Source organism: Schizophyllum commune, assembly GCF_000143185.2.
Source record: "Schizophyllum commune H4-8 unplaced genomic scaffold SCHCOscaffold_10, whole genome shotgun sequence".
In the NCBI taxonomy this organism is placed as follows: Eukaryota; Fungi; Basidiomycota; class Agaricomycetes; order Agaricales; family Schizophyllaceae; genus Schizophyllum; species Schizophyllum commune.
In genome coordinates this window covers 1,525,716-1,545,071 of record NW_026089547.1, presented here as the reverse complement: position 1 = coordinate 1,545,071, position 19,356 = coordinate 1,525,716, and the positions used below count along the sequence as shown (strand labels likewise).

The window sequence follows — 19,356 nt, the reverse complement described above, 5'->3', positions numbered from 1 at the left end:
GCGTGTGCGGCGCTGACCTTCGCGCTGCGTCCGCGCCTTGGCATATATGCATCTTCCATCGGCCAATCTTCAGAGGGATTTTCCTATACAAAAAGGTTCTACCGGTGCGACGAGACTGAAGCACTGATCTTTCATCATCGTTGTCGGCGACGAGTGGACTTTGGGTGGGCTGCCGTTCAACGCGGCGGACGGTGCACATGAACCTTCTCGCGAGTGGTCGGGTGCTCGAGGCGCTGGGTCTATTGACATAGCGAAAGTCGATGTTCTTGTCGACGACACCTTGCCGTCTCTGCCCAGTGAGCTTGAGCCACAACGCAGGATCTGCACCTTCATTCCATCTATCACCCCTCTCCTTCACGCCATTATGTTGTCACATGGCTCCCCTCTAGGCGCTCGTCAAAGAATGAACGCCTCGCCGGCCTTTTGCGCAGCCCGCAACGGCGAGCCCTCCTCCGCCGTCACAAGGCGTGCGGGCGCTGCGGCGCGTCACTCGTTGCCATCCATCCATGGAGTTTGGGACGACGCCCCCGTGCTCTTCCCGCTGATCGCTCACCTTCCCTCACTTTACGGCCCAGCTACGGCTCCCGGGCAGATGCGCTTCACGGGCGGAAGGTGGGTAGAGGGCGGTCTTGGGTAAGGTACTTAAGGCGGGGGAGGGGGTAGGGGAAGGCATACTGGTTTCCTCTCATTCAACTGTTCATTCCCTGTATCATCCATCTCCCCTTTCCTTCCTACCCCTCACTTTCGTTTGTGTATACGTGTAGTCATGGCGAGGTCTATTGCCGCCCTTCTGGGTATGCTGCCCCTGCTTGCGCGCACTGTCTCCGCGCAGACGGTCCTTGCTCACTTCATGGTATGAAATCTCAAGACCAACGGTTTGAGTTGGTGCTTACATCTTATCCTCATTAGGCGCAAGAGTCGTACTCCTACAGCCAGGATGACTGGGCGAAGGACATCTCTTCTGCTCAGTCCATTGGCATCGATGGGTTCGGTGGGTCGATCTTCCACCAAAGCATTCACGGCTTTGCTGACGCTTCACCCAGTCCTCAACGTCGCACTCAGCGACTACGAGGTTGACCGCATCGTTGACGCCTTCGCTGCCGCCGAGGCTGCGGGCTTCAAGCTTGTCTACTCTTTCGACTTTGCGGGCGGTCACTGGTCCCAGGACGAGGTCGTCTCCCTCATCGCCGCGCACAAGGACTCGGACGCGAACTACAAGTGGCAGGACAAGCTCCTCGTGTCCACCTACAGCGGCGCGGACCAGGGCAACGACTTCTACCAGGGCGTCAAGGACTCGCTGTCCGGCCAGGGCGTCGAGATCACCTGGGCGCCAGCGTTCGTGGACTACCGCGAGACGAGCAAGGCGCAGGAGGTGTTCTCGACGTTCCCGGCGATTGACGGGTTCGTGAACTGGTGGTCGTGGCCGGCGGACGTGAACGAGGAGCTCACGACGGAGACGGACCTCGCGTACCAGTCAGCGGTCAAGGACGCCGGCCGTGGTGGTCCTTTCATTATGTGTAAGTGCTCCCTCGGGCGCGAAGTCATAGCGGTAAGCTGACGCATCGATAGCTGTCTCTCCGTGGCAGTTCAAGAGCCTTGGTGGTGACGGCTGGGTAGAGCAGAGTGACACGCTCTGGAACTACCGCTGGAAGCAGGCCGTCGACGAGGTCCACCCCGACATCGTCGAGATCGTCACCTGGAACGACTACGGCGAGGCGCACTACATCTCTGGTGAGCTCACCTGCCATTCAAGTCTGACTGGTATGCTCACCCACTACAGACATCAACTACAACGTCGACATGGGCGACGCGCTCAACTACGTCAACGGCATCGAGCACGGCGCATGGCGCACGATCGCACAGTACTACATCTCGTGGTACAAGACCGGCAGCGCGCCCGCCATCGAGGAGGACACCCTTGTCTACTGGTACCGCGTGCACCCCAAGGGCGTCAAGTGCGACGCCGGCACCGAGCCCCGCATGGCCGACTTCCCCGAGGACGCCGTCTTCGCGCTCGCGATGCTCGCCGACTCCACCGGCGAGGCGACGATCTCCCTCGACGTCGGCTCGAGCCACAGCGAGTTCACCGCGAACGGCGGGAACCTCACGATCGGGAAGGTGCCGTTCCCGACCGAGGATGGCCAGACGCCGTACTTCACGATCCTCAAGGACGGCCAGAAGAGCAAGGAGGGCTCGGGTAACCACAACATTACGACTGCGTGCCCGTACTACAACTACAACCCCACCGTCGGGCAGCTGTGAGCATTGGAGGGATTTGGATATTCGGGTTATTTAACTGTATAATTTATTTTTTTGGAATCGAGCCACTTTCGTTGCATAGACTTCGTGGGAGGCTTGACGCGAATTTGCTTTACATGACCGGCAATTGCGAGTGTTCCGGCCTCGTGCCGCCTCGTTGAACTTGATGGTCGCGTGGCGTGCACGTGGCTTTCTGCCTCCGTCGCTTGTCTCACGCCATCCCGACGCCCGCAAATCCCTGCTCGAGAGTCTGCTTGCATGCTCCTCTGAAAGGCGTCTTATAAGCGCAGAATATCATCCAGCGATTTTATACACGTCCTCATGCGTGACGTGCGCCCTTATGGCCCCAACAAAGCCAAGCAAATCCATCTCGTCCGACTCGTTCACAAAGTCAAGATCACCGTCCTCGGTAGCGTTAACCGTCACCGATAGCATCGCTGACGCTCTCGACATTGTCTTGTCATTCGAGCTACCGTCATGCTCTTCGACGCTGCATGCAACTCTGAACCTCTACGCCACTCCTAACCTTTGAGCTCCTCGGCCATAATTGCTGACCTCGCGACCTTTTTGGGCCAAGCAGAATTTAGGTCTCAGTCGGCGCCCTTGCGATTTAAAGGTAAAAGAGCGACAGGACGCTCTCGGTTGTGATAACCGCGCACTTTTGTGGTATATAAAGTGCAGGCCCTCCGCGGGGGGATATCCGCCAGTTTGTGCTCCATTCCCTGTCATATCCTCACCTTTCTGCTGCTTTTAACGTCGTCTCGGCCGTCGGTATCGACATGTCGGCGATGTCTGATTTGGCGCCCGACCAGATCAAGGACCTCTCGCCCTACGGCTATGTGCCTACGGAATGGGCGAGTATCTTCTTCCTCGTCCTCTTTGGCGTAACCACGTGTAAGTAGCACATCTCACTGCCTGTTTCCATTCGTCACTGAGTCCCGTACAGTTGCCCACCTTGGTCAAGCTATCGTATACCGCGGTTGGTGGCTTTTCGTTACCCTAGTGTTTTGTGGGTCGATGGAGTGCGTCGGGTGGGCATGTCGTCTATGGAGCAATCGCGATATCTTGGCGGACAACGCGTACAAGATCCAGTGCGTATAGTCTTCCTAGCTCCTTTCTTAAACATCGACTTTCTTCCTCGAAAGCACCTTGCTAATTGACGCTATGCAGGAGCGTCATGCTTATCGTCGCACCTACGCCCTTGCTGGCCGCCAACTTCGTCATGATGGGCCGCATCGTGCGCCGTCTGGGTATCAGGTATAGTCGCTTGAGTCCGCGTTCATGTGAGTCTTCTGTTACTCAACGGAAGACATGGATGTTGATGCGCATTATGCAGATACGATTGTCTTCGCCTCTACGGTATGTCGAGTGTGTCCAGCGGCCAGTGTCGCAAGGCTGATCGGTTGCTTAGGACGTTATTTCACTCCTTGTTCAAGGTGGTGGTGGCGGCGTAGCCGTAGGAGCCGATACCCTCGAGGGCGCAGAGCGGGTACGTCCCACTCGCTAATTACAACCTTTGATATAGAACGACAGTGTCTACCAGGGAGGCAATATCGTCCTCGGCGGCATCTGCCTTCAGCTCGCCGTTATCGTCTTCTTCTCTATCATCGCCTCCGAGTTCTTTTGGCGCTACTTTAAGGACCGCCCGCGCCCGAAGCTCGCGTTCATTCATCCGGAGCCGCGCGGTGTCCTCACAAGGAATTTGATCCTAGCAGTCGGATGCCTTGGCTCGTCAACACTGTTACTTCTGATTCGTGCGGTGTATCGTGTCATTGAGCTCGCGGATGGGTGGAATGGGACGATCATCAAGACGGAGGCATGGTTCTGTGAGTGCCTTGTCGCGCAAAGGATTTCGTTCAAGGTGAAGAGAGGGCTGACGCGATACACAGTGATCTTCGATGCAGCAATGGTCGTCATTGCTATGTTCATCGTGAATGTTCTGCACCCTGGGTGGCTGCTAGACGAGTCGGACCTGATCTCTCAGCGCGAGGCGCATGAGCTAAAGGGTGCGACTTGATCATTGTACGACAACGATCCTGATTGCAGTGGACATTCGTTCCTCAAAACACGCCGTTCATTTCTTCCTATAGTATGAATCTTCCGAGTAAAGTCTCTGTCTGTTGATTCATTGTTCAATGAATACCGTGCACAAGGCGAGTCGCCGCATAATGCAGATAGTCGAGGAAATCAGTGTCATTATTTCGATGATGAGATGAATCGCAAGAGGACCCTAACTCGGTGGGGTCCTTATTGGCACTAAGAAGGGCAGTAACTCCCAGAATCGCCTCCTATATTCCACTGGCGGCAGAAGGCAATTGTCGTCGGCATTTCCCGAAGTTCAACTTGAAGCCACAAATGCATCACGTGGGACTATACAGCGCTCGGTGTTCGCCGAATTTCCTCATTCGTCACGGTTTGTACTAGGCGCGCTCATCGACGACGGCGTAAGCGACAGCGACCACAGCAAGCATCATGGTCAACATCCCCAAGTATGTTATGCTGCTCGTCCTGAAGAACATGTTGCTGACCTAGTTGTGCAGGACGCGCCGGACCTGTACGTTTGATCTATTGAAAGTATGATTGGATAAATCTAACGATCACTCGTAGACTGCAAGGGCAAGGCCTGCAAGAAGCACACGTTCGTACTCCCTGCGTTCCGAAAGAACTCTTCGCTGACCAGAGTACAGGCCGCACAAGGTCACCCAGTACAAGAAGGGCAAGGACTCCATCTTCGCGCAGGGGAAGCGTCGCTACGACCGCAAGCAGAGCGGTTACGGTGGTCAGACCAAGCCCGTCTTCCACAAGAAGGTGCGTTGCTGTGTCTCGTATGAGAAAGACGTTTCTGACCATGATTGGTGATAACAGGCGAAGACGACTAAGAAGGTCGTGCTACGACTCGAGTGCACCTCCTGCAAGTACAAAATGCAGCTCCCCTTGAAGCGCTGCAAGCAGTGCGTACATCCCTCTTCTGATACCCACACGATCTCACGTATATCATCAGCTTCGAGCTCGGTGGTGAGAAGAAGACGAAGGGTGCTGCCCTCCAATTTGTGCGTGCTCATCTGCTTGTTATCGGGCCGTGCCTAACCCCTCCCCCCAGTAAACGTTGCGGGCCGGCCCGTCTTTCGTCTTACCTTTTCATATATGTACTTCACCCCCACATGCACCGATGTATGACACCATGATATGCCATCCACCTGCCGCGTCCATGGAACCTTCTTGCCAAGCGTGCCGAAGCCTAAATAGGCGGACGAACCTCGAGAGTACGCACCTTGTCGAAATCTCCGTGAGATCCTGAGTGTATAGCCCCCAAACGGAAGTCCTCTGCAGTCCGAGAACAAGCCGCAACGTTCTGATTCGTGGCTCATGTGTTTTCAACCTGGCTGACTTATGTTCAGGCTGCCTAAGTAGGTTCGATTCTCTTCCATCGATGTCTGCCCGCAACTTGTATGTCGAAGCTCGCGGAGTTCGCGACGTCCCGGCAGTTACCGTGACCGTATGCGCAGCCTGTTCTCTGCACATCGCGGCTGCTGGACACCATACGCGCGTGGCGAGCCGCACGCGTCTGTTTGCCTACTCTCTGGGAGTCGAATGCGTACTGTCGTGGCGTTCGCCTTCGACTACCCAGTGCCTTTGTCCGCGGTCCCCGACTCAATGGCACATTCAGGCGGCAACTAGCGAGAACCCTGGACCTTCGTTTCTGGGAACGGCGTTTTCTCTGCATTTCGTGCACACCCAACCTTATGTGCGTGTCGTATAAATGTGCGGGTGAGTGCGGATTTGACGCCTCGCGGTACGATGGAGTCTTCTCGGGCAGCATCCCTCGACCATGACACGGCGTCCTCGCTGGACAGTCATTGCCCGGCATTTTCGCTGGAGAGCCACTACCCGGTGGATGAGCAGCCTCAACAGCCAACACCTCGCGTTGTGTTGACCGACCAGACCAACCTCGCGCTCCCGCTCGCGCAGCGCCTGCTCATCTTCACTAGCCTCGCTCTCGTCATGGTCGTCTCCACCATGGACTCCGTCATCGTCGCCGCGGGTCTGCCCACCATTTCTGCCGCGCTCGGTGCCGGATCCGCCGCGTCGTGGGTCCCCGGGGGATATCTGCTTATGTCCACCGCGTGTCTACCGTTGTATGGGCGCCTGAGTGATATCTTTGGCAGGAAGGTCGTTCTGTGCTTCGCGCTGGCCCTATTTACTGTGGGCAACCTTCTTGCGGGATTCGCGAAGTCGACGGTGCAGCTGGTGGTTTGTAGAGGCGTAGCCGGGGCCGGGGATGGCGGGCTTGTCAGCTTGGCGCAGATTGTGGTGAGTAGGCATGCGGTTTCGCACCGAAGGTACGACGTGCTGAAGGTAGATCCCAGATCGCCGACATCGTAAGCCTTCGAGAGCGGTACGCGGCTGTCATAGCGATGCACCTTAGCCAACCTCATCGGATCATATAGCGGCAAATATCAAGGCATTGTCGGAGGATTTATCGCCCTGGGTATGAGCGTCTCCCCTTTTGTCCACTGCGCTGCCATTGACCTGTCATAGGTTTCGCCCTCGGGCCTATCATCGGAGGCACCGTCTCGCAACGCGTAGGGTGGCAAGTGAGTGTTCTTCCGTCATGCGTCGAGACGGTTTCGAACGGTCTATCAGTGGTGCTTCTGGGTCACAATCCCGGTCGCAATCAGCGTCATGGGCATTGTCGCGTTTGCTCTGCCCTTCAAGCGAGTGGAGGGAAACATGAAGAGGTTCGTATCACTTGCTTTGCGCTGCTGTGGCTTTGTATTGATCGCCACAAAGTAAGCTGTTGGCTGTCGACTATCCCGGATGCGCGATGGTCTTGGGGGGCTGCGTGCTCGTCATATTGCCCATAACTTGGGGAGGTGTGAGCTTTGCATGGAACTCGGCAGAGGTTCTCGCGCCGCTGATCTCCGGTATCTTCCTTCTTGCGGTACTTTGTGTTTGGGAATGGCGCGGCGCCTCGCTGCCGATCATACCGAGTACGCGACCTTCAACACGCCTTCTCAACCTGTGATTCATGATTCGCTACAGTGTACATATTCAAAGTCAAGACCGTCGCCGGAGTGTGCGCGCTCATATCATACGAAGTTCGCACTCTCGCTAACTTTTCTCAATCCCAGCTTCATCGCCATGTTCATCAACGGCTTCATCTTCTTCTCTTCCATCTTCTACATTCCCCAGTTCTACCAGACAGCGCACCAGTACTCGCCCTTGGAGTCAGCTATGCTACTCATCCCTCTGCTCGTGTCGCAAATGGCTGCCAGCTGGGTCGCAGGCATGATCGTCAGCAAGACCGGACGCTATTGCGTATGTCTTCCCGTCCTTTGGGGTTTCTCTTTGGTTACGTTGACGTCCATGCTAGACCATCATCTACACCGGCTTTGGGCTCTACGCTCTAGGAAATGGGTTATTGTCAATGGTGACACCGTCATCACCCAAGGCGCCCGCTGTTGTCTACATGGTCATCGCTGGGTGCGGCACTGGCATGGTCAGTTCGGCCTCATTCTGGATTCTATCTGAGCTGAGCCACCTTCGTAGACCTTGCAAACGACTACAGTAGCTGCGCAAGCAAGCGTTGAGCGTCAGGATGTCTCCGTAGTCACTTCATTCCGCAACGTAAGTGCTGAAGTCACTGGCCATGGCACGTACTGATTGACCACAGTTCGTACGCCTGCTTGGAGGGACGCTGTCGGTCACAGTTGGGTCCGCTATCATGTGCGCCTATTTCATTGTCTCCCCCGGTTCCAGAGCTGACGGGGCTCCTTGACAGCAACAACTCCATGCAGTCGTATGCCAGTCATGTGCTGCGCATTCCCCAGATCCTCATCGAGCGCATCCTACGCAACCCGCTCCTACTGTCTATGACCCATGGCAGCGGTTTGACACCGGAGCAGGCGACATCATTATTGGAGCACGGCTACACGGCAGGGTTTCGTGCAGTGTTCATCATGAACGCCTGTCTGGCGGGGATGGCGACCCTCGTGGCATTGTTCATGATTTCGCACAAGGAGCTTACGCCTAGTCAAGAGGTGAGGGTATCGGTTGAGAAGACGGTCGTCAAGGATGTGGAGAAGGTGTGAGGGGATGGCCACAGAAAATCAAAGGATCAAATGACAGGTGAGCTAGGATACTCCATACACGCCGCGGCATACTCAGATCGTCCTTCAGCTTGACTATAGTTGTAATGTAGCTTTGTGGAGTTGAGGATCATCGTGCACTGTCCGGACCTTGTCCTCTATGCACGACGATGAGCGCGCAAGATGAGGTTCCTGTTCGTGCCTCCGCTTCTGGTGCGTCCATTTTGTGACTTTTGTGGTCACTGGGCCTGCAGCCTGTCGCCGCCGGGTAGCTATTCTTTGAGGGTCTGCGCCCGGTGTCCTCGGTCACTTCACCTTTCAGGCGCAGATCGCCTGTCTACACCCTCTGCCCTGGGAGCAGCTTTCAGTTGGGTGGCGGGTGTTGCATGCAGTTATCGAGACGGGACGAGTATGAACGACGTTCCCAAGAGTCTTGCGAACTATCCGCCTTTATCTACACCGACTAGGAGACCGACCGAGAGGGGTATATAAGCCTCGTCCCAAACGCCTGGAGTCTATCCAACCTGCCTCTAGTCCCATAAAGATGCAAATCAAGTTACTCACCGCCATTGTCGCTCTCGCCCTCGCTGCTATGGCGGCTACGACTGTACGCTGCGTTCCCTTATGTCTATCAACCAATCTGACATTCCGTTCGCCAGGCCGAACCCCACGTCAGCCTCCTCACCGAGGAAGAGATGATTCACTGGCTCCAGACCACCGACGCCGAGCTCACCTTCGTTGGCGAGCCCATCCCTGGTGTCAACGCACCCGAGGATCACGCTCTCGACCGCCGCGCCGCCCTCAACACCGTCGTAACCTACTGCAACAGGCGCGTCAACGACGTGTGCGGTGGCGCATGCACGGTGTATAATGGGCAGGCTAAGTGCTTGTCCGCGCCGGGCACGAATTGCCTGGCCGCGACCAACAACGTCGGGTTTTGCGCCAATAGAAGGTGAGATCAATGTCTGCTCGATTCGTTCAGTCCATACTGACGCGTAGACAAAGCTGCGGAGGTGGCTGCCATCAGCTGTCGACCTGTGGGACGCGACTGAGTAACGGATACTGCTGGACGCCTGGGACGAACTCGATCGTTGTTGGTAACAGTTAGGCTTTTGACGACTACCTTGTACATTGTGAGCTTCTACCGAGCCCGCACTGTACGACTTCCCGGATATCGAACCTAGCTTCTACTCGTCATCAGCATTTCTTCGGTCGCAACTCCCTGCATTTCAGGACCGGTTGAGTCATGTCTATTGAACGATGAGGCGCAGAAGCAAAGGTAAGGTAATCGATGCAGCAAAAGTCATAACAATTCTCCTGAAACGAGATTTCCCACGACGGAGCCAAACTTCGCATAGTAGATATGAGAGAGCCCATTATCCGTCGAATCTAGTCCGCATGACATAAGTTGATATCGCTCCATTAGCGTGCCCATCTAGGGGACCGCGACGCAGCTTTGCAGCGTGGTCTCGGTGGGGCAAGCATCCGTGGAGGAATACGACAGCTGGCCGTTGTTCTGCAAACATATCATCGTGTCAGAAAAGCTGCAGTCCTCCGCGTGTCATCAGCAACGTACGCTGTAGAAGCAGATGCTCTGCGGTCCGGACGCGCCTGTGGAGTCGGCTGAGAAGCTGGAGGGTATGGTCAGCATGAGGGTACAGACGAGAAGCGACGCGCAAGAATGACGGCGCAAGCGAGAGAGGGAGGAAATGTGAGGCGCACTCACCCACAGAACCTTGGTACGCCCATCGTGCCGCCGCTGGATGCGACGAGCGAGGCGCCGTCGAGCGCTGTGTCGGGGCAGACGGCGCACATGCCGGCAGTATTGTCTGCGGCAGGCGCGGCAAGAGCGGTGCTGGCGGCCAGGAGGAAGGACGTGGCGACGGCGAGGAGCTGCATGTCGTCGGCGATCACTGGGTGGGGAGACCGATAGATGAAGTCGAGTGGGTGGTCGAAAAAGACTTCAACGTGGTTAGTCGAGGGTTGGCGAGACGAATGTCACTAGGCAGCTGGCTGTAGAAAACGACTGAGCTCGCGGTGCTTATATACCCAACGCATCGCACTCACGAATTAAGAGTGGGCTCGCTTAGCGAACCCTAGCATGACGAAGTGAAGACCACCGCCTCGCCGAGAACTCAACATACACCTTGCCACAAACTGAACATGGAACGCGCGGATTGAACACAGATTGGCCGCGAAGGCTCTCCCACTCCCGTCCCTGCTGAACCCGCGTGGGCAGGCCCAATCATCCCTCTCGAGTCAATGAGTGGTGAAGACGTTCATACAGATTGCACAGACGCATCCGACGGTTCACGGGGCGAAGTGCCGCTTTGACTACGCGCTTTGTTCAGTAGGATCATGCAAACTATGCAGAGGGACGCTTACCGTGGGTCCGAGGGGCGCCCTATACAGCGGAACGACGAACTGTCCAATGGAGTGAGATGCGACCTTGAGTACCAGAATGAGTGTGCGAAGGCGCCCTGGGCCAGCAGTTGGCGACTCAATGAGCGGAATATGAGGCTTTTACGTCCGATAGTCGAAGGCTTGACCAGCGGGAGCGGAAGGTTCATGACCGAAGGTCGGAGAGTTTGCGTCGAAAGACCGAAGTTGAATGGCCAGGGCTGAGGCTCTAAAGCTGCAGACCCGACGGGTCATATCTCTTGATAGCTGTGCAAATAGGTTGAATCGCCGGAACACCGAAGTCAAGGCCCGCCCTTCCTTCTTGTACGTCGAGTTCAGGCCAGCCGCGTGGTTGGTAGCTCATTGGCTGCAAGCAACCGACCACCGGTGAATATCGACGCACCTGGATGAACCTAACAGCTGAAGTTAGGAATTAGACGGGCTGAATGGACGAGGCCGCTATACGAGAGCGGTTTTTAATCTAAGCGTGTGTTCGCAAGGTGGGCCCTGCCCGGCTGCGACGTGCTGGATGGTGATACAAGGCAGACGAGGACCGTCATACAAGGTATGACTCGTCCATGACCTATCGGCAGAGCGTGGCTGCAATCTGCACGTCTAATCGAGAGTTCAGTACGATGTAAATGGTGAGAAGCAGGGGTCGAGGAACAAGGGCTTGCGCAGCGTGAAGTTGAAGCCGTTAGGCGGCAAATACTGATTCATGGCTGGACCTAGGTTCAGAGCAAAGCGTAGGATTGGTGGCGCAACTGCGAACTGAAAGCTGATTATGCAGACCTGGGCAAGACTCGTTCGCGGCCGAAGGATTCACGAAGTTTTTCTTCCGATTGCAGGCACAGGAGAAAGGCTTGTCACGGTTTGCGGTTGGTTCGCGAGCCTTATTGTCGTCGAGGTCTGTTGAGAAGCACGTAGGTTAGCGTTTTTGACGCTTCCCGTCGGAGCTAGAGGTAAAACTACAAGCGAAGGTTCAGCGCAGACGAACAAGGTGAAGGGACTGCCTGTCACGCTTCCTCGTCACAAACGATTCGAACTTGTGAGTCAGACGTAATCGCCAATTCGGTACGCACCCTTGCCCATCTTGCATACGGCTTGTAACCGCATGCCTTACAACTTGCGGCCGAATGCCCAGTCCGTCTTCATGTTCCAGCCCTGAGATTGCATAGCGAAAGCGATGATAGGATCATCAATACATAGAGGAATCTGTCCTGGGAGTCCGACACATGCGCGACCTTTTCGTGAGCTATGATGATGCTCCCCACTTCGTGAATGATTAGGTTCTCCACTTCGTGTGTCTGAACGATCCCCTGCTCCGCCACCCCCAACGCTACATGTACACGGCGCACTGCGCTGGGTCCCCTACGACGTGCAGGTAAATTCTTCATTCAAGAGAATGGCGAGCGAAGGCTCACTCTAATACGTCTTTTTCTTCTCGTCCACGGAGAACCCACCCGCACCCATGTGCACCAGGAGAATAAGGCCACCGACGATGGCTACAAGGCAAGCGATTAGCACCCGGATACAACTCGCACCACTGATTACACGCACATAACGTCTGGAAGAAGTCGTACTTAAGGAAATCGCGCTGCGGGTGCTTGCTGGGCACGCTCCACCAGTTGTTGGCGAAGACGTTGAAGATGGAGAGGACGAGGACGAGGAAGGCCGCGGACCACTTCGCCTTGAAGCCGACCGCAACCATGATGCACGCGGCGAGCCCGACGATGGAGACGAAGAGGCGCGCGATGCTCCATGACCCCTGGAGGATGAAGCCAAGGAACAAGAATATGAGCAAGATGCGGCCAGCGAGGAGGAAACTGATGCGCGGGTTAGTCTCGAACACGCTTCGGCATTTGATTCAGCACGCACTATTTCTTCCTATCCGTCTCGCTGATGGAGGGCAGGCCGGCGAAGATCTTCTTGCGTGAGACCATGGACTCGCTGAAGACCATAAGGAGTCCGCCAATAACGGAGAGGTTGCGGAGGAAGAAGTTGAGGTCGAAGATGAGGCCGTAGCCGAAGCCTTGAATTATAACGACGCCTAGGAGACCGGCAACCGCGTACTCCGTGTGCCGCTTGGTGATGACCGCGCCCGAACCGACAAGCATGACCTGGCGAGGAGGTGAGTGGGGAACCGCGATGCTTCAGACGCGCACGCACGATGACATTGAGAAGGAGGAAGGTATGCGAGATACCCCAGGGGAACTTGCGGTGTCTGTTCGCGCGTTAGCACACGTCCCACGTAGATCGTCGCCTTGCACGCACTTCTGGAGGTACCACAGTTGGTCGCCCCACTGGGTCAGGATGCGGAGCGCGTCCTCGAGGAAGGTGACTACGATCAAGAAGCGCCCAATGGCCGGCAGATGGGGCTTCAGCGGCTGCGAGTAGATGTCGACGTAGTCCTCGACCGTGCGCGCCACGGCACGCAACTTCTCGAGCGGGTCATCGGGGTCGGCAGCGCGGAAGCCGGACGCTGGGCGCGAGTTGGAGAACCCGTGGGGGTCTGGGCTGTAGCTCGGCTGCTGGGGGCGCGCGATGGAAATGCGCGAGGTCATCGTCGGCGACGGAGAGAAGGAAACGAAGGGAGAGGGTGAACAACGGTCGAGGGAAGAGAATAAACGGCGGCGGTGCGGGGAGACGTGTCCTGGCGCGTCAACGTGGCACTGGCGTCGACGGGAACAACTAGTTCAATTTCGGTGCTTTGCGTTCTGGGGTTCGAGACCTGGTAGAGTCGAGGGTTCGAATCCGGCTCTGATGGAAGGGCTGTTCTGTGCTCTAATATCTCTCAGGGTTGATTCTTTGAAGGCGATGCTGATGGCCGTGGAGGTACTGATGGTGGCTCAAGGCAAGAATGAAGATTGAGCAAGGTCGTCCAGGAAATGTGTGACCTGTGACCGTAACTGTCCATCACGCGCGTCGCACGACTTGGCTTCGACATTAACACCCTTGCGCCAGGCAATCTTCCAAACGCATCAGAGAATCAAGGCATACAACCGTATCTTATTGGGGCCTTTATTAAACAACGACTGGACACTGTGTGTGAGTCGGCGATGCTTCTGAATGCACGCAATATAACTTGATGGGCGTGTTGGCGATTGCTCCTTTGCATTACTCCCTGGACGTTGTTCTCAAAGCCTTCATTCGACATGATCACCTTGAACGATGACATTTCTGGAGAGCGATCTGTCATGCAATCCCACACTTACGCCCTTCAAGCAACAATAAACCTACTTATCAGTCTCTTTTATAGATTCCTTCTCATGCACCGTGCTCTCGCCATCCCCGATGTCGTTTTCGCGATATGTGGCGCCCTTGTCAAAAACAACGGTGTGGTAGAAGATGAAGGCCCATTCTTTGTCGACAAAAAGACGCTGGCCGCCTGTGCTAGGACGTGCCGCGCGTTCCACCTCCCAGCCGTTACGATGCTATGGAAGCACCCTTTTCTCACTATCGAGACTTTACTTCTGCACTGCACTCCGGAAAACCTTTGGGAGAAGTATGAGGACGTAGAGGATCAAGTGGTCAAAGTCAATAACCTGGTAATCATCTCGATACATCGTGGGTGCTCAAGGTCTCACGACGTTTTTCCAGGTTCTCAGACGCCCTGTTTACAAGGCGGATCTAGAGCGTTTTCTGTTCTATGCACCTTTTGTCAACAAGCTAACGTTCGGGGCCGCTGCCGACCTCATGTACTGGTTGTCGCTGAACTATCCAGGGGGGAAGGGATCGAAACTTTCGGACGATGGATATTCTGCTCTTCTGGCCGTCCTCGACCCCTCGGCCTTCGTCAATCTTCGCCACGTGGTCTGGAACACTTCAGTGGCGAGGCTTCATCACCTACAATCCTTCCTGTCCCCGTCGATCGTATCACTCGAGCTGAAGCTCCACCAGGCGCCCATGTCGTCTCTGACACTACTGTCGAATCTGCCAGTCCGATGTCCGAACGTACACACATTCGACATCACCTGCACAGACAGGCAGGCGGAAGCCGGCATCAAGACTGCAACTGCTCACCTTATCCAATCTTGGAATCTGCGCTGCCTCGATTGCGACACCTTGGACCTCACGTCTCTGACCAAACTCGCACACCTACCATTGTTGACCCGCTTGGCCATCAAGCTTACGAGTCGACCGCCGCGACGTTCGGCGCTACCTGACCTGCCCGCCAATTGCTTCGGCTCGCTTCAGTGCCTCGAGTTGCGCAAGGTGCATATAGGTCTATGCATAGAGCTTCTGCAAAATGCCAGGTTCGCCGCATTGATCGACCTCGATCTGGGCGTCTTCACGACCATCCCTGCCAACTGGTCAGACCTCTTCCGTGCCATCCGCCACGCGCATGCGCGACCAGAAACCTTGCAATGTCTCCAGGTCACCGAAGATGAATCGAGTGGTCATGGAAATCCGCCGATGACAGCTCCCGTCATCGACGGCGACCTTCTGCATCTGCTTGAATTCCATGGCCTCAAAGTGATGGTCATCCAAGCTAAAGGCGGCGTCAACGTCGAGCCCGCGACGACGGAACGCATTGCAAAAGCGTTTCCCCGCCTTCAGCGGCTGGGCCTCTCTGCATGGGCGCGTCCTCGGTGGGAGAGGCGTCTCACGCTGCAAGCACTGGAGTCGTTTGCCATCCACTGCCCGAAATTGGACGAGATCGAGATCGAGCTGGATGCGAGGAGTGTCTCTTTCGAGATACGGTCGCCCGGCGCGTCGGTGCGCATTGCAATCCGGAACGTCGTATACACCAGTGCTAACTCACCTTAAGGCGACGTTATCGTCGGTGCCCTCTGGTCTCTCCGTCCTCAGCGTGCAGTGGTCGCCTATCTCGAGCTCGCGCGCTGCCGCAGCGTACCTGTCTACCTTCTTTCCGAAACTCAATTGTGTTGACTCGTCGGACGAGTTGCTCAACAGGCGGTGGGCTCGTGTGGGCAGATCGATCCCGGTGTTCGCGAGGGTCCGTGCGCACGAGCGGATGCTGGCTGGCAATCCCTCAGCTGCAGCAAGGGCAGGTCTGGCTCTTGATTTTAGCGACTTAGATCTGGCATCGGGGTCGGAGGAAGAGGAGGAGGAATGAAAATGGGATCTGCTTACTGCCGCGAACCGTTCTTGGTAGCCATGCAGTTACCCCCATGACGAGTGGACGCAGTTTATGGAACTAGGATCACTTGATTGTGCGCAATGTGAGGATCCCCTAGTTTTACAAGATATTATATCCGACCTATGTTACATTTGCAACCAGGATACCGCGTTTTGCTAACCCACAGTGAATGCCTCGATTGTGACCGCCTCGACATGGTTCTCCCAGCCAGGTCCCTGAGGCGTCGTCAGCAAAGATCACTGAGATCACGACTGCGTACTCACCCGTGCCCTTGCAAACACTGCAATGCAGTCTCCTGGTCTGGCAGCGCGCACGAAACCACCGCCAAACGCAGAGCCCGTGTCCTCGCTCTGTATGCCCCTGCGCGTAATTTCAGCGCCAGATACCTTACGCGTGATTACGGCGAGATCGTGACTCGTGATCCTGCCCACGAACGACTACATCGAAGGGAGGACTGGGCAGCTAGCCGAGCTAGGGGAGACTGGCCTTCTAAGGGAGACGTACCATTTCCGCACCACATCATCTTCGTCCACGCGCCACTCAATCGTATGGCGTTCTGCCGTATCAACCGCGACGCGATTGCACTGTAGCGGCGCGTGGGTGAGTCCGTTTATCCGCACCGGCTCGTACCGCGGGCTGGTGAGCGCAATAGCGCCAGGGTCGGCGGCGGTGGCGTCAACGAAGTCGGCGTCCCCCGCCTGCGCGGCCTCTACCCAGGACGGCGCGGCTTCGGATACTTGCTGCTCATCCGATTCATCAATTGGAAGGCGCCTCGGGCGCATGAGCGCGACTTCGAACCAGGAATGAGAGCCCCGGAAAAGATCTAAAAGGAAAGAGGTCAGTATTAGTAGTGTAGGATCGGCGCGAGATGGGGAGGCCCCGGTCATCTTCAAACTTACTATAGTAGTCAAAGTGCTCGCCTCCGCCTCCCTGATCGTGCGAGGTGACATGGAAGCGCAACTTCCTCGGTTTACTTTCGAGTGGCGGCGAGACGAGGTAGCACCAGGTGCTGCTCTCGTTTGGAGTGCCGATGGACTTGACTGTCAAGAGGAGCATTAGCGCATTCTGTACCCGAGAAAGGGCGCTGGTACAGCCGCAAAGCAAAGACACGCTTAAAGTGATGGTGTATTCCAAATGGCGAAGTCACTCACCAACCAAATTCCCAGTACGCTCACAGAAAGTCTCTCTGGTCCAATACTTGGCGTAGTCGAGAATGTGCAGCGCAAGCTCCGTCGGAAGCCCGCGCTTGAGTAACCCGGTCTTGACGACGTTGACCTCCGAGGGTGTAGGTTGGTAGAGACCAGCTACATGCAAGATTATGAGTAAGCACTTCAGCATAGCGTAATAGGGGGGACGTAGTCTTGTCAATAAGCCTCCGTACTCGCCTTCCCATCGTGAAGGTTCCTTATGGGGTGCGGATCTAGACCAAGATGAACCCATTGCAGACGAGATGGTACAGAAGTTCGAAGGAAGATATACAGCTGGTGAAAGGGGATGAGTAGCAGGTTAGCCTTGTATCGAACTGTGAGCGTGATGGAAGTAGACTCAGAGGAGGTGGCATCCGGCCCGGGATCACCGGGAGGTGCCAATCTTGAAGTATGTAGTACTAGTAGGATGTTATCGCTTGTCGATGTCCCCGTCTTGCCACTCGCAGACCATCACCGAGTAATTATGGCATCACAGCAGTGGATTGTGCGCGAAACATACACCATTGGCGTACTCCTAAATACAGAGATCCTAGAGCAGTCGGCAGACTAACGCCCAGTAAACGTCTCAATCGTGACCGCCTCGACATGGCACTCCCAGCCGGGGTACTGTAGGACATCAATATTAGCTTCCAAATTATCGTTTGAAGGAGTTTGGAGCCATCTAAATGGAGGAGACAACCACCCACCTGCGCCCTCGCAAACACCGCAATGCAATCCCCCTCCTGAATCGCGCGCACAAAGCCGCCCCCATATCCCGCGCCAGTATCGTCGCTCCGATCTCCTTGATACTCCTCAACTTCACCCTCATCCTCCCGCCATTCGATCTCGTGACTCTCCGACGCCCTGACTGCGACGCGGTTGTGCTGCAGCGGCCGATGGGTACGTCCGTCGATCTCTACGGGCTCGTAGAGCGGGTCGTCGAGCGCGATGTCGTTGGGGTCATCGGAGGTGACGTCGACGAAATTGGCCGCTTGGGTGGCTTCGACCCAGGTGAGGCGGCCGGGGAGGTAGGGCGCGTCCGATAGCGCGCCCTCACTTGAAGGTGCTGGCTTCTCGTCGTTGGCTGGAAGGCGCTTTCCGTTGTCGGCTTCAGTGCGTTTCGGGCGCATGAGCGCAACCTCCGTCCAGGAGAACGAGCCTCGGAATGTCTCTGAAGGTAAGGTCGGTAAGTTGGGAGAGGACGGCTTGAAGGAGGATGCGCTAGCATTGAGGACATAATTGATACACTTACTTCGACAATCCGGCGGCCCGCCCCATCCTTGATCGTGCGAGAGGACATGGAAGCGTATCTTTCGCGGCCTACAAGATAGCGGCGGGGAGACGAGGTAGCACCAGGTGCTGCTATTCTTTGGACTGCCGATGGCTTTGACTGTTAGGAAGTTAACGTCATGCCACCTCCATGTGCATGACTGCAAGGCACGTATAGCAATAGTGATTACTCACCAACCAGCTCGCCAGCGCGCTCGCAGAGTATCTCGCGTACCCAGTACTCGGCCAAGTCAAGTATGTAGAGTGCGAGTTCAACCGGGAGTCCGAGCTTCACAAGCCCGTTCTCAACGATATCCACGTCTGAAGACGTAGGGTGGTAGTAGCTGCCTGCAAAGCGTGGAGTAGATCAGTCTTCAGGGAGGTGTTAACCCTTGAGGAATAGGCGAGGCTCACCTTCCCATCGCAGAGGGTCATTATGGCCATCTTCGCTGGAGGAATCGCCGATGACATCAGACCAAGCAGAGCCCATTGTACACAGCACAAGAAGTCGAAGCTCAATACAGTCGGTAATCAGTAGCAGTATAGGCGTTCAGGCTTGTATGAGTCGATGAAGGCGAGACAAGAGTAACATTCAAGAGGGTGACATCACTTGCCCCTTGCGGACTCAAAGCGGCAGAATTTATTCTTCGCTCTGCTCCTCCTCGTTCCACGCCTTTCCAGCTTCGTAGACGCCCTCCCACGCACATCGGCGGCACCGCGCTCGAGCGACTTGACTCGAAGGCTGTGGAAGGCTGCCGGCCGCGTCAGCCTTACGTTTACCGGAAGGCCGCGCGGCTTCGCCTCCTTGTACGGCCCAGGCGCCCTCCACAGCATTTCTATTCAGTTGCCTCGAGGAATCCTCGAGGCAGATGCCAGGGCCTTCTGCAAAGTCCAGCGGACACAGCTTTCTCCACATGATTTTCGGCCCGGCGCGAAGCCGTTTTTCCAAGGCCCGTTGCTAAGGGGCCTTGTGCCAAACACGACCAAGCACACGGTGAACATTCCCAAATGGGGCAATGTTCACGGATTGGGACTTCGCCACTGATGT

General features: G+C 56.0%; 9 protein-coding genes across 9 annotated transcripts; 6 read left to right on the top strand and 3 right to left on the bottom strand.

The window, feature by feature from the left end:
* Window positions 1-766: 766 nt before the first annotated feature.
* On the top strand, window positions 767-2,262 carry SCHCODRAFT_02671279 (glycoside hydrolase family 71 protein; the record flags this gene model as incomplete). The annotated part of the gene is made up of 5 exons (XM_003028533.2): window positions 767-853; window positions 910-991; window positions 1,044-1,517; window positions 1,570-1,731; window positions 1,781-2,262. The coding sequence occupies 5 exons, from the start codon at window positions 767-769 to the stop codon at window positions 2,260-2,262; spliced, it is 1,287 nt and encodes a 428-aa protein (XP_003028579.1).
* A 772-nt stretch (window positions 2,263-3,034) lies between these two features.
* On the top strand, window positions 3,035-4,310 carry SCHCODRAFT_01359536 (RTA1-domain-containing protein). Its single transcript, XM_003028534.2, has 7 exons — window positions 3,035-3,153; window positions 3,206-3,359; window positions 3,433-3,542; window positions 3,596-3,618; window positions 3,671-3,748; window positions 3,803-4,085; window positions 4,149-4,310. Exons 1-7 carry the CDS (start codon window positions 3,039-3,041, stop codon window positions 4,274-4,276), a joined length of 891 nt encoding a protein of 296 aa, XP_003028580.2. The 5' UTR covers window positions 3,035-3,038; the 3' UTR covers window positions 4,277-4,310.
* A 371-nt stretch (window positions 4,311-4,681) lies between these two features.
* Window positions 4,682-5,695, top strand: SCHCODRAFT_02588193 (60S ribosomal protein L42). Its single transcript, XM_003028535.2, has 7 exons — window positions 4,682-4,748; window positions 4,800-4,813; window positions 4,867-4,897; window positions 4,947-5,067; window positions 5,125-5,210; window positions 5,261-5,309; window positions 5,360-5,695. Exons 1-7 carry the CDS (start codon window positions 4,732-4,734, stop codon window positions 5,360-5,362), a joined length of 321 nt encoding a protein of 106 aa, XP_003028581.1. The 5' UTR covers window positions 4,682-4,731; the 3' UTR covers window positions 5,363-5,695.
* A 124-nt stretch (window positions 5,696-5,819) lies between these two features.
* SCHCODRAFT_02637509 (MFS general substrate transporter) lies at window positions 5,820-8,529 on the top strand. Its single transcript, XM_003028536.2, has 13 exons — window positions 5,820-6,570; window positions 6,627-6,655; window positions 6,708-6,748; window positions 6,799-6,854; window positions 6,904-6,998; window positions 7,051-7,250; window positions 7,303-7,336; window positions 7,392-7,578; window positions 7,634-7,759; window positions 7,810-7,887; window positions 7,934-7,986; window positions 8,042-8,388; window positions 8,440-8,529. Exons 1-12 carry the CDS (start codon window positions 6,058-6,060, stop codon window positions 8,349-8,351), a joined length of 1,722 nt encoding a protein of 573 aa, XP_003028582.2. The 5' UTR covers window positions 5,820-6,057; the 3' UTR covers window positions 8,352-8,388; window positions 8,440-8,529.
* Window positions 8,530-8,892: 363 nt separating this feature from the next.
* Window positions 8,893-9,304, top strand: SCHCODRAFT_02671276 (uncharacterized protein; the record flags this gene model as incomplete). Its single annotated transcript, XM_003028537.2, has 2 exons — window positions 8,893-8,955; window positions 9,008-9,304. 2 exons carry the CDS (start codon window positions 8,893-8,895, stop codon window positions 9,302-9,304), a joined length of 360 nt encoding a protein of 119 aa, XP_003028583.1.
* A 123-nt stretch (window positions 9,305-9,427) lies between these two features.
* Window positions 9,428-10,566, bottom strand: SCHCODRAFT_02637505 (uncharacterized protein). Its single transcript, XM_003028844.2, has 4 exons — window positions 10,416-10,566; window positions 10,075-10,361; window positions 9,925-9,979; window positions 9,428-9,864 (listed from the first exon to the last, which is right to left on the bottom strand). The coding sequence occupies exons 2-4, from the start codon at window positions 10,245-10,247 to the stop codon at window positions 9,784-9,786; spliced, it is 309 nt and encodes a 102-aa protein (XP_003028890.1). The 5' UTR covers window positions 10,248-10,361; window positions 10,416-10,566; the 3' UTR covers window positions 9,428-9,783.
* A 1,326-nt stretch (window positions 10,567-11,892) lies between these two features.
* Window positions 11,893-13,597, bottom strand: SCHCODRAFT_02637499 (SURF4-domain-containing protein). The gene is made up of 6 exons (XM_003028845.2): window positions 13,023-13,597; window positions 12,918-12,972; window positions 12,627-12,868; window positions 12,309-12,574; window positions 12,173-12,253; window positions 11,893-12,119 (listed from the first exon to the last, which is right to left on the bottom strand). Exons 1-5 carry the CDS (start codon window positions 13,310-13,312, stop codon window positions 12,174-12,176), a joined length of 933 nt encoding a protein of 310 aa, XP_003028891.1. The 5' UTR covers window positions 13,313-13,597; the 3' UTR covers window positions 11,893-12,119; window position 12,173.
* A 420-nt stretch (window positions 13,598-14,017) lies between these two features.
* SCHCODRAFT_02671272 (uncharacterized protein) lies at window positions 14,018-15,828 on the top strand (the record flags this gene model as incomplete). The annotated part of the gene is made up of 3 exons (XM_003028538.2): window positions 14,018-14,296; window positions 14,349-15,467; window positions 15,520-15,828. 3 exons carry the CDS (start codon window positions 14,018-14,020, stop codon window positions 15,826-15,828), a joined length of 1,707 nt encoding a protein of 568 aa, XP_003028584.1.
* Window positions 15,829-15,915: 87 nt separating this feature from the next.
* Window positions 15,916-18,893, bottom strand: SCHCODRAFT_02692011 (uncharacterized protein; the record flags this gene model as incomplete). The annotated part of the gene is made up of 11 exons (XM_003028846.2): window positions 18,723-18,893; window positions 18,504-18,656; window positions 18,292-18,429; window positions 17,747-18,210; window positions 17,612-17,666; window positions 17,004-17,156; window positions 16,752-16,892; window positions 16,357-16,675; window positions 16,116-16,212; window positions 16,017-16,067; window positions 15,916-15,945 (listed from the first exon to the last, which is right to left on the bottom strand). Exons 1-11 carry the CDS (start codon window positions 18,796-18,798, stop codon window positions 15,916-15,918), a joined length of 1,677 nt encoding a protein of 558 aa, XP_003028892.1. The 5' UTR covers window positions 18,799-18,893.
* Window positions 18,894-19,356: the final 463 nt, after the last annotated feature.

Bases quoted from the DNA above. Each gene is read 5' to 3' on its own strand.
- SCHCODRAFT_01359536 (XM_003028534.2), top strand. From the start codon at position 3,039: ATGTCGGCGATGTCTGATTTGGCGCCCGACCAGATCAAGGACCTCTCG. The intron at 3,154-3,205 runs GTAAGTAGCACA...AGTCCCGTACAG, and splicing joins CCTCTTTGGCGTAACCACGT to TTGCCCACCTTGGTCAAGCT. The intron at 3,749-3,802 runs GTACGTCCCACT...AGTGTCTACCAG, and splicing joins CCCTCGAGGGCGCAGAGCGG to GGAGGCAATATCGTCCTCGG.
- SCHCODRAFT_02588193 (XM_003028535.2), top strand. The intron at 4,898-4,946 runs GTTCGTACTCCC...ACCAGAGTACAG, and splicing joins AAGGCCTGCAAGAAGCACAC to GCCGCACAAGGTCACCCAGT. The intron at 5,211-5,260 runs GTGCGTACATCC...GTATATCATCAG, and splicing joins CCCTTGAAGCGCTGCAAGCA to CTTCGAGCTCGGTGGTGAGA.
- SCHCODRAFT_02637509 (XM_003028536.2), top strand. From the start codon at position 6,058: ATGGAGTCTTCTCGGGCAGCATCCCTCGACCATGACACGGCGTCCTCG. The intron at 6,855-6,903 runs GTGAGTGTTCTT...ACGGTCTATCAG, and splicing joins CGCAACGCGTAGGGTGGCAA to TGGTGCTTCTGGGTCACAAT. The intron at 7,888-7,933 runs GTAAGTGCTGAA...GATTGACCACAG, and splicing joins TAGTCACTTCATTCCGCAAC to TTCGTACGCCTGCTTGGAGG.
- SCHCODRAFT_02637505 (XM_003028844.2), bottom strand. From the start codon at position 10,247: ATGCAGCTCCTCGCCGTCGCCACGTCCTTCCTCCTGGCCGCCAGCACC. The intron at 9,980-10,074 runs GTGAGTGCGCCT...CATACCCTCCAG, and splicing joins GGCGTACCAAGGTTCTGTGG to CTTCTCAGCCGACTCCACAG. The intron at 9,865-9,924 runs GTACGTTGCTGA...ATATGTTTGCAG, and splicing joins AGAGCATCTGCTTCTACAGC to AACAACGGCCAGCTGTCGTA.
- SCHCODRAFT_02637499 (XM_003028845.2), bottom strand. From the start codon at position 13,312: ATGACCTCGCGCATTTCCATCGCGCGCCCCCAGCAGCCGAGCTACAGC. The intron at 12,575-12,626 runs GTGCGTGCTGAA...CCCGCGCATCAG, and splicing joins GAGACGGATAGGAAGAAATA to TTTCCTCCTCGCTGGCCGCA. The intron at 12,254-12,308 runs GTGCGTGTAATC...CTTGCCTTGTAG, and splicing joins CGACTTCTTCCAGACGTTAT to CCATCGTCGGTGGCCTTATT.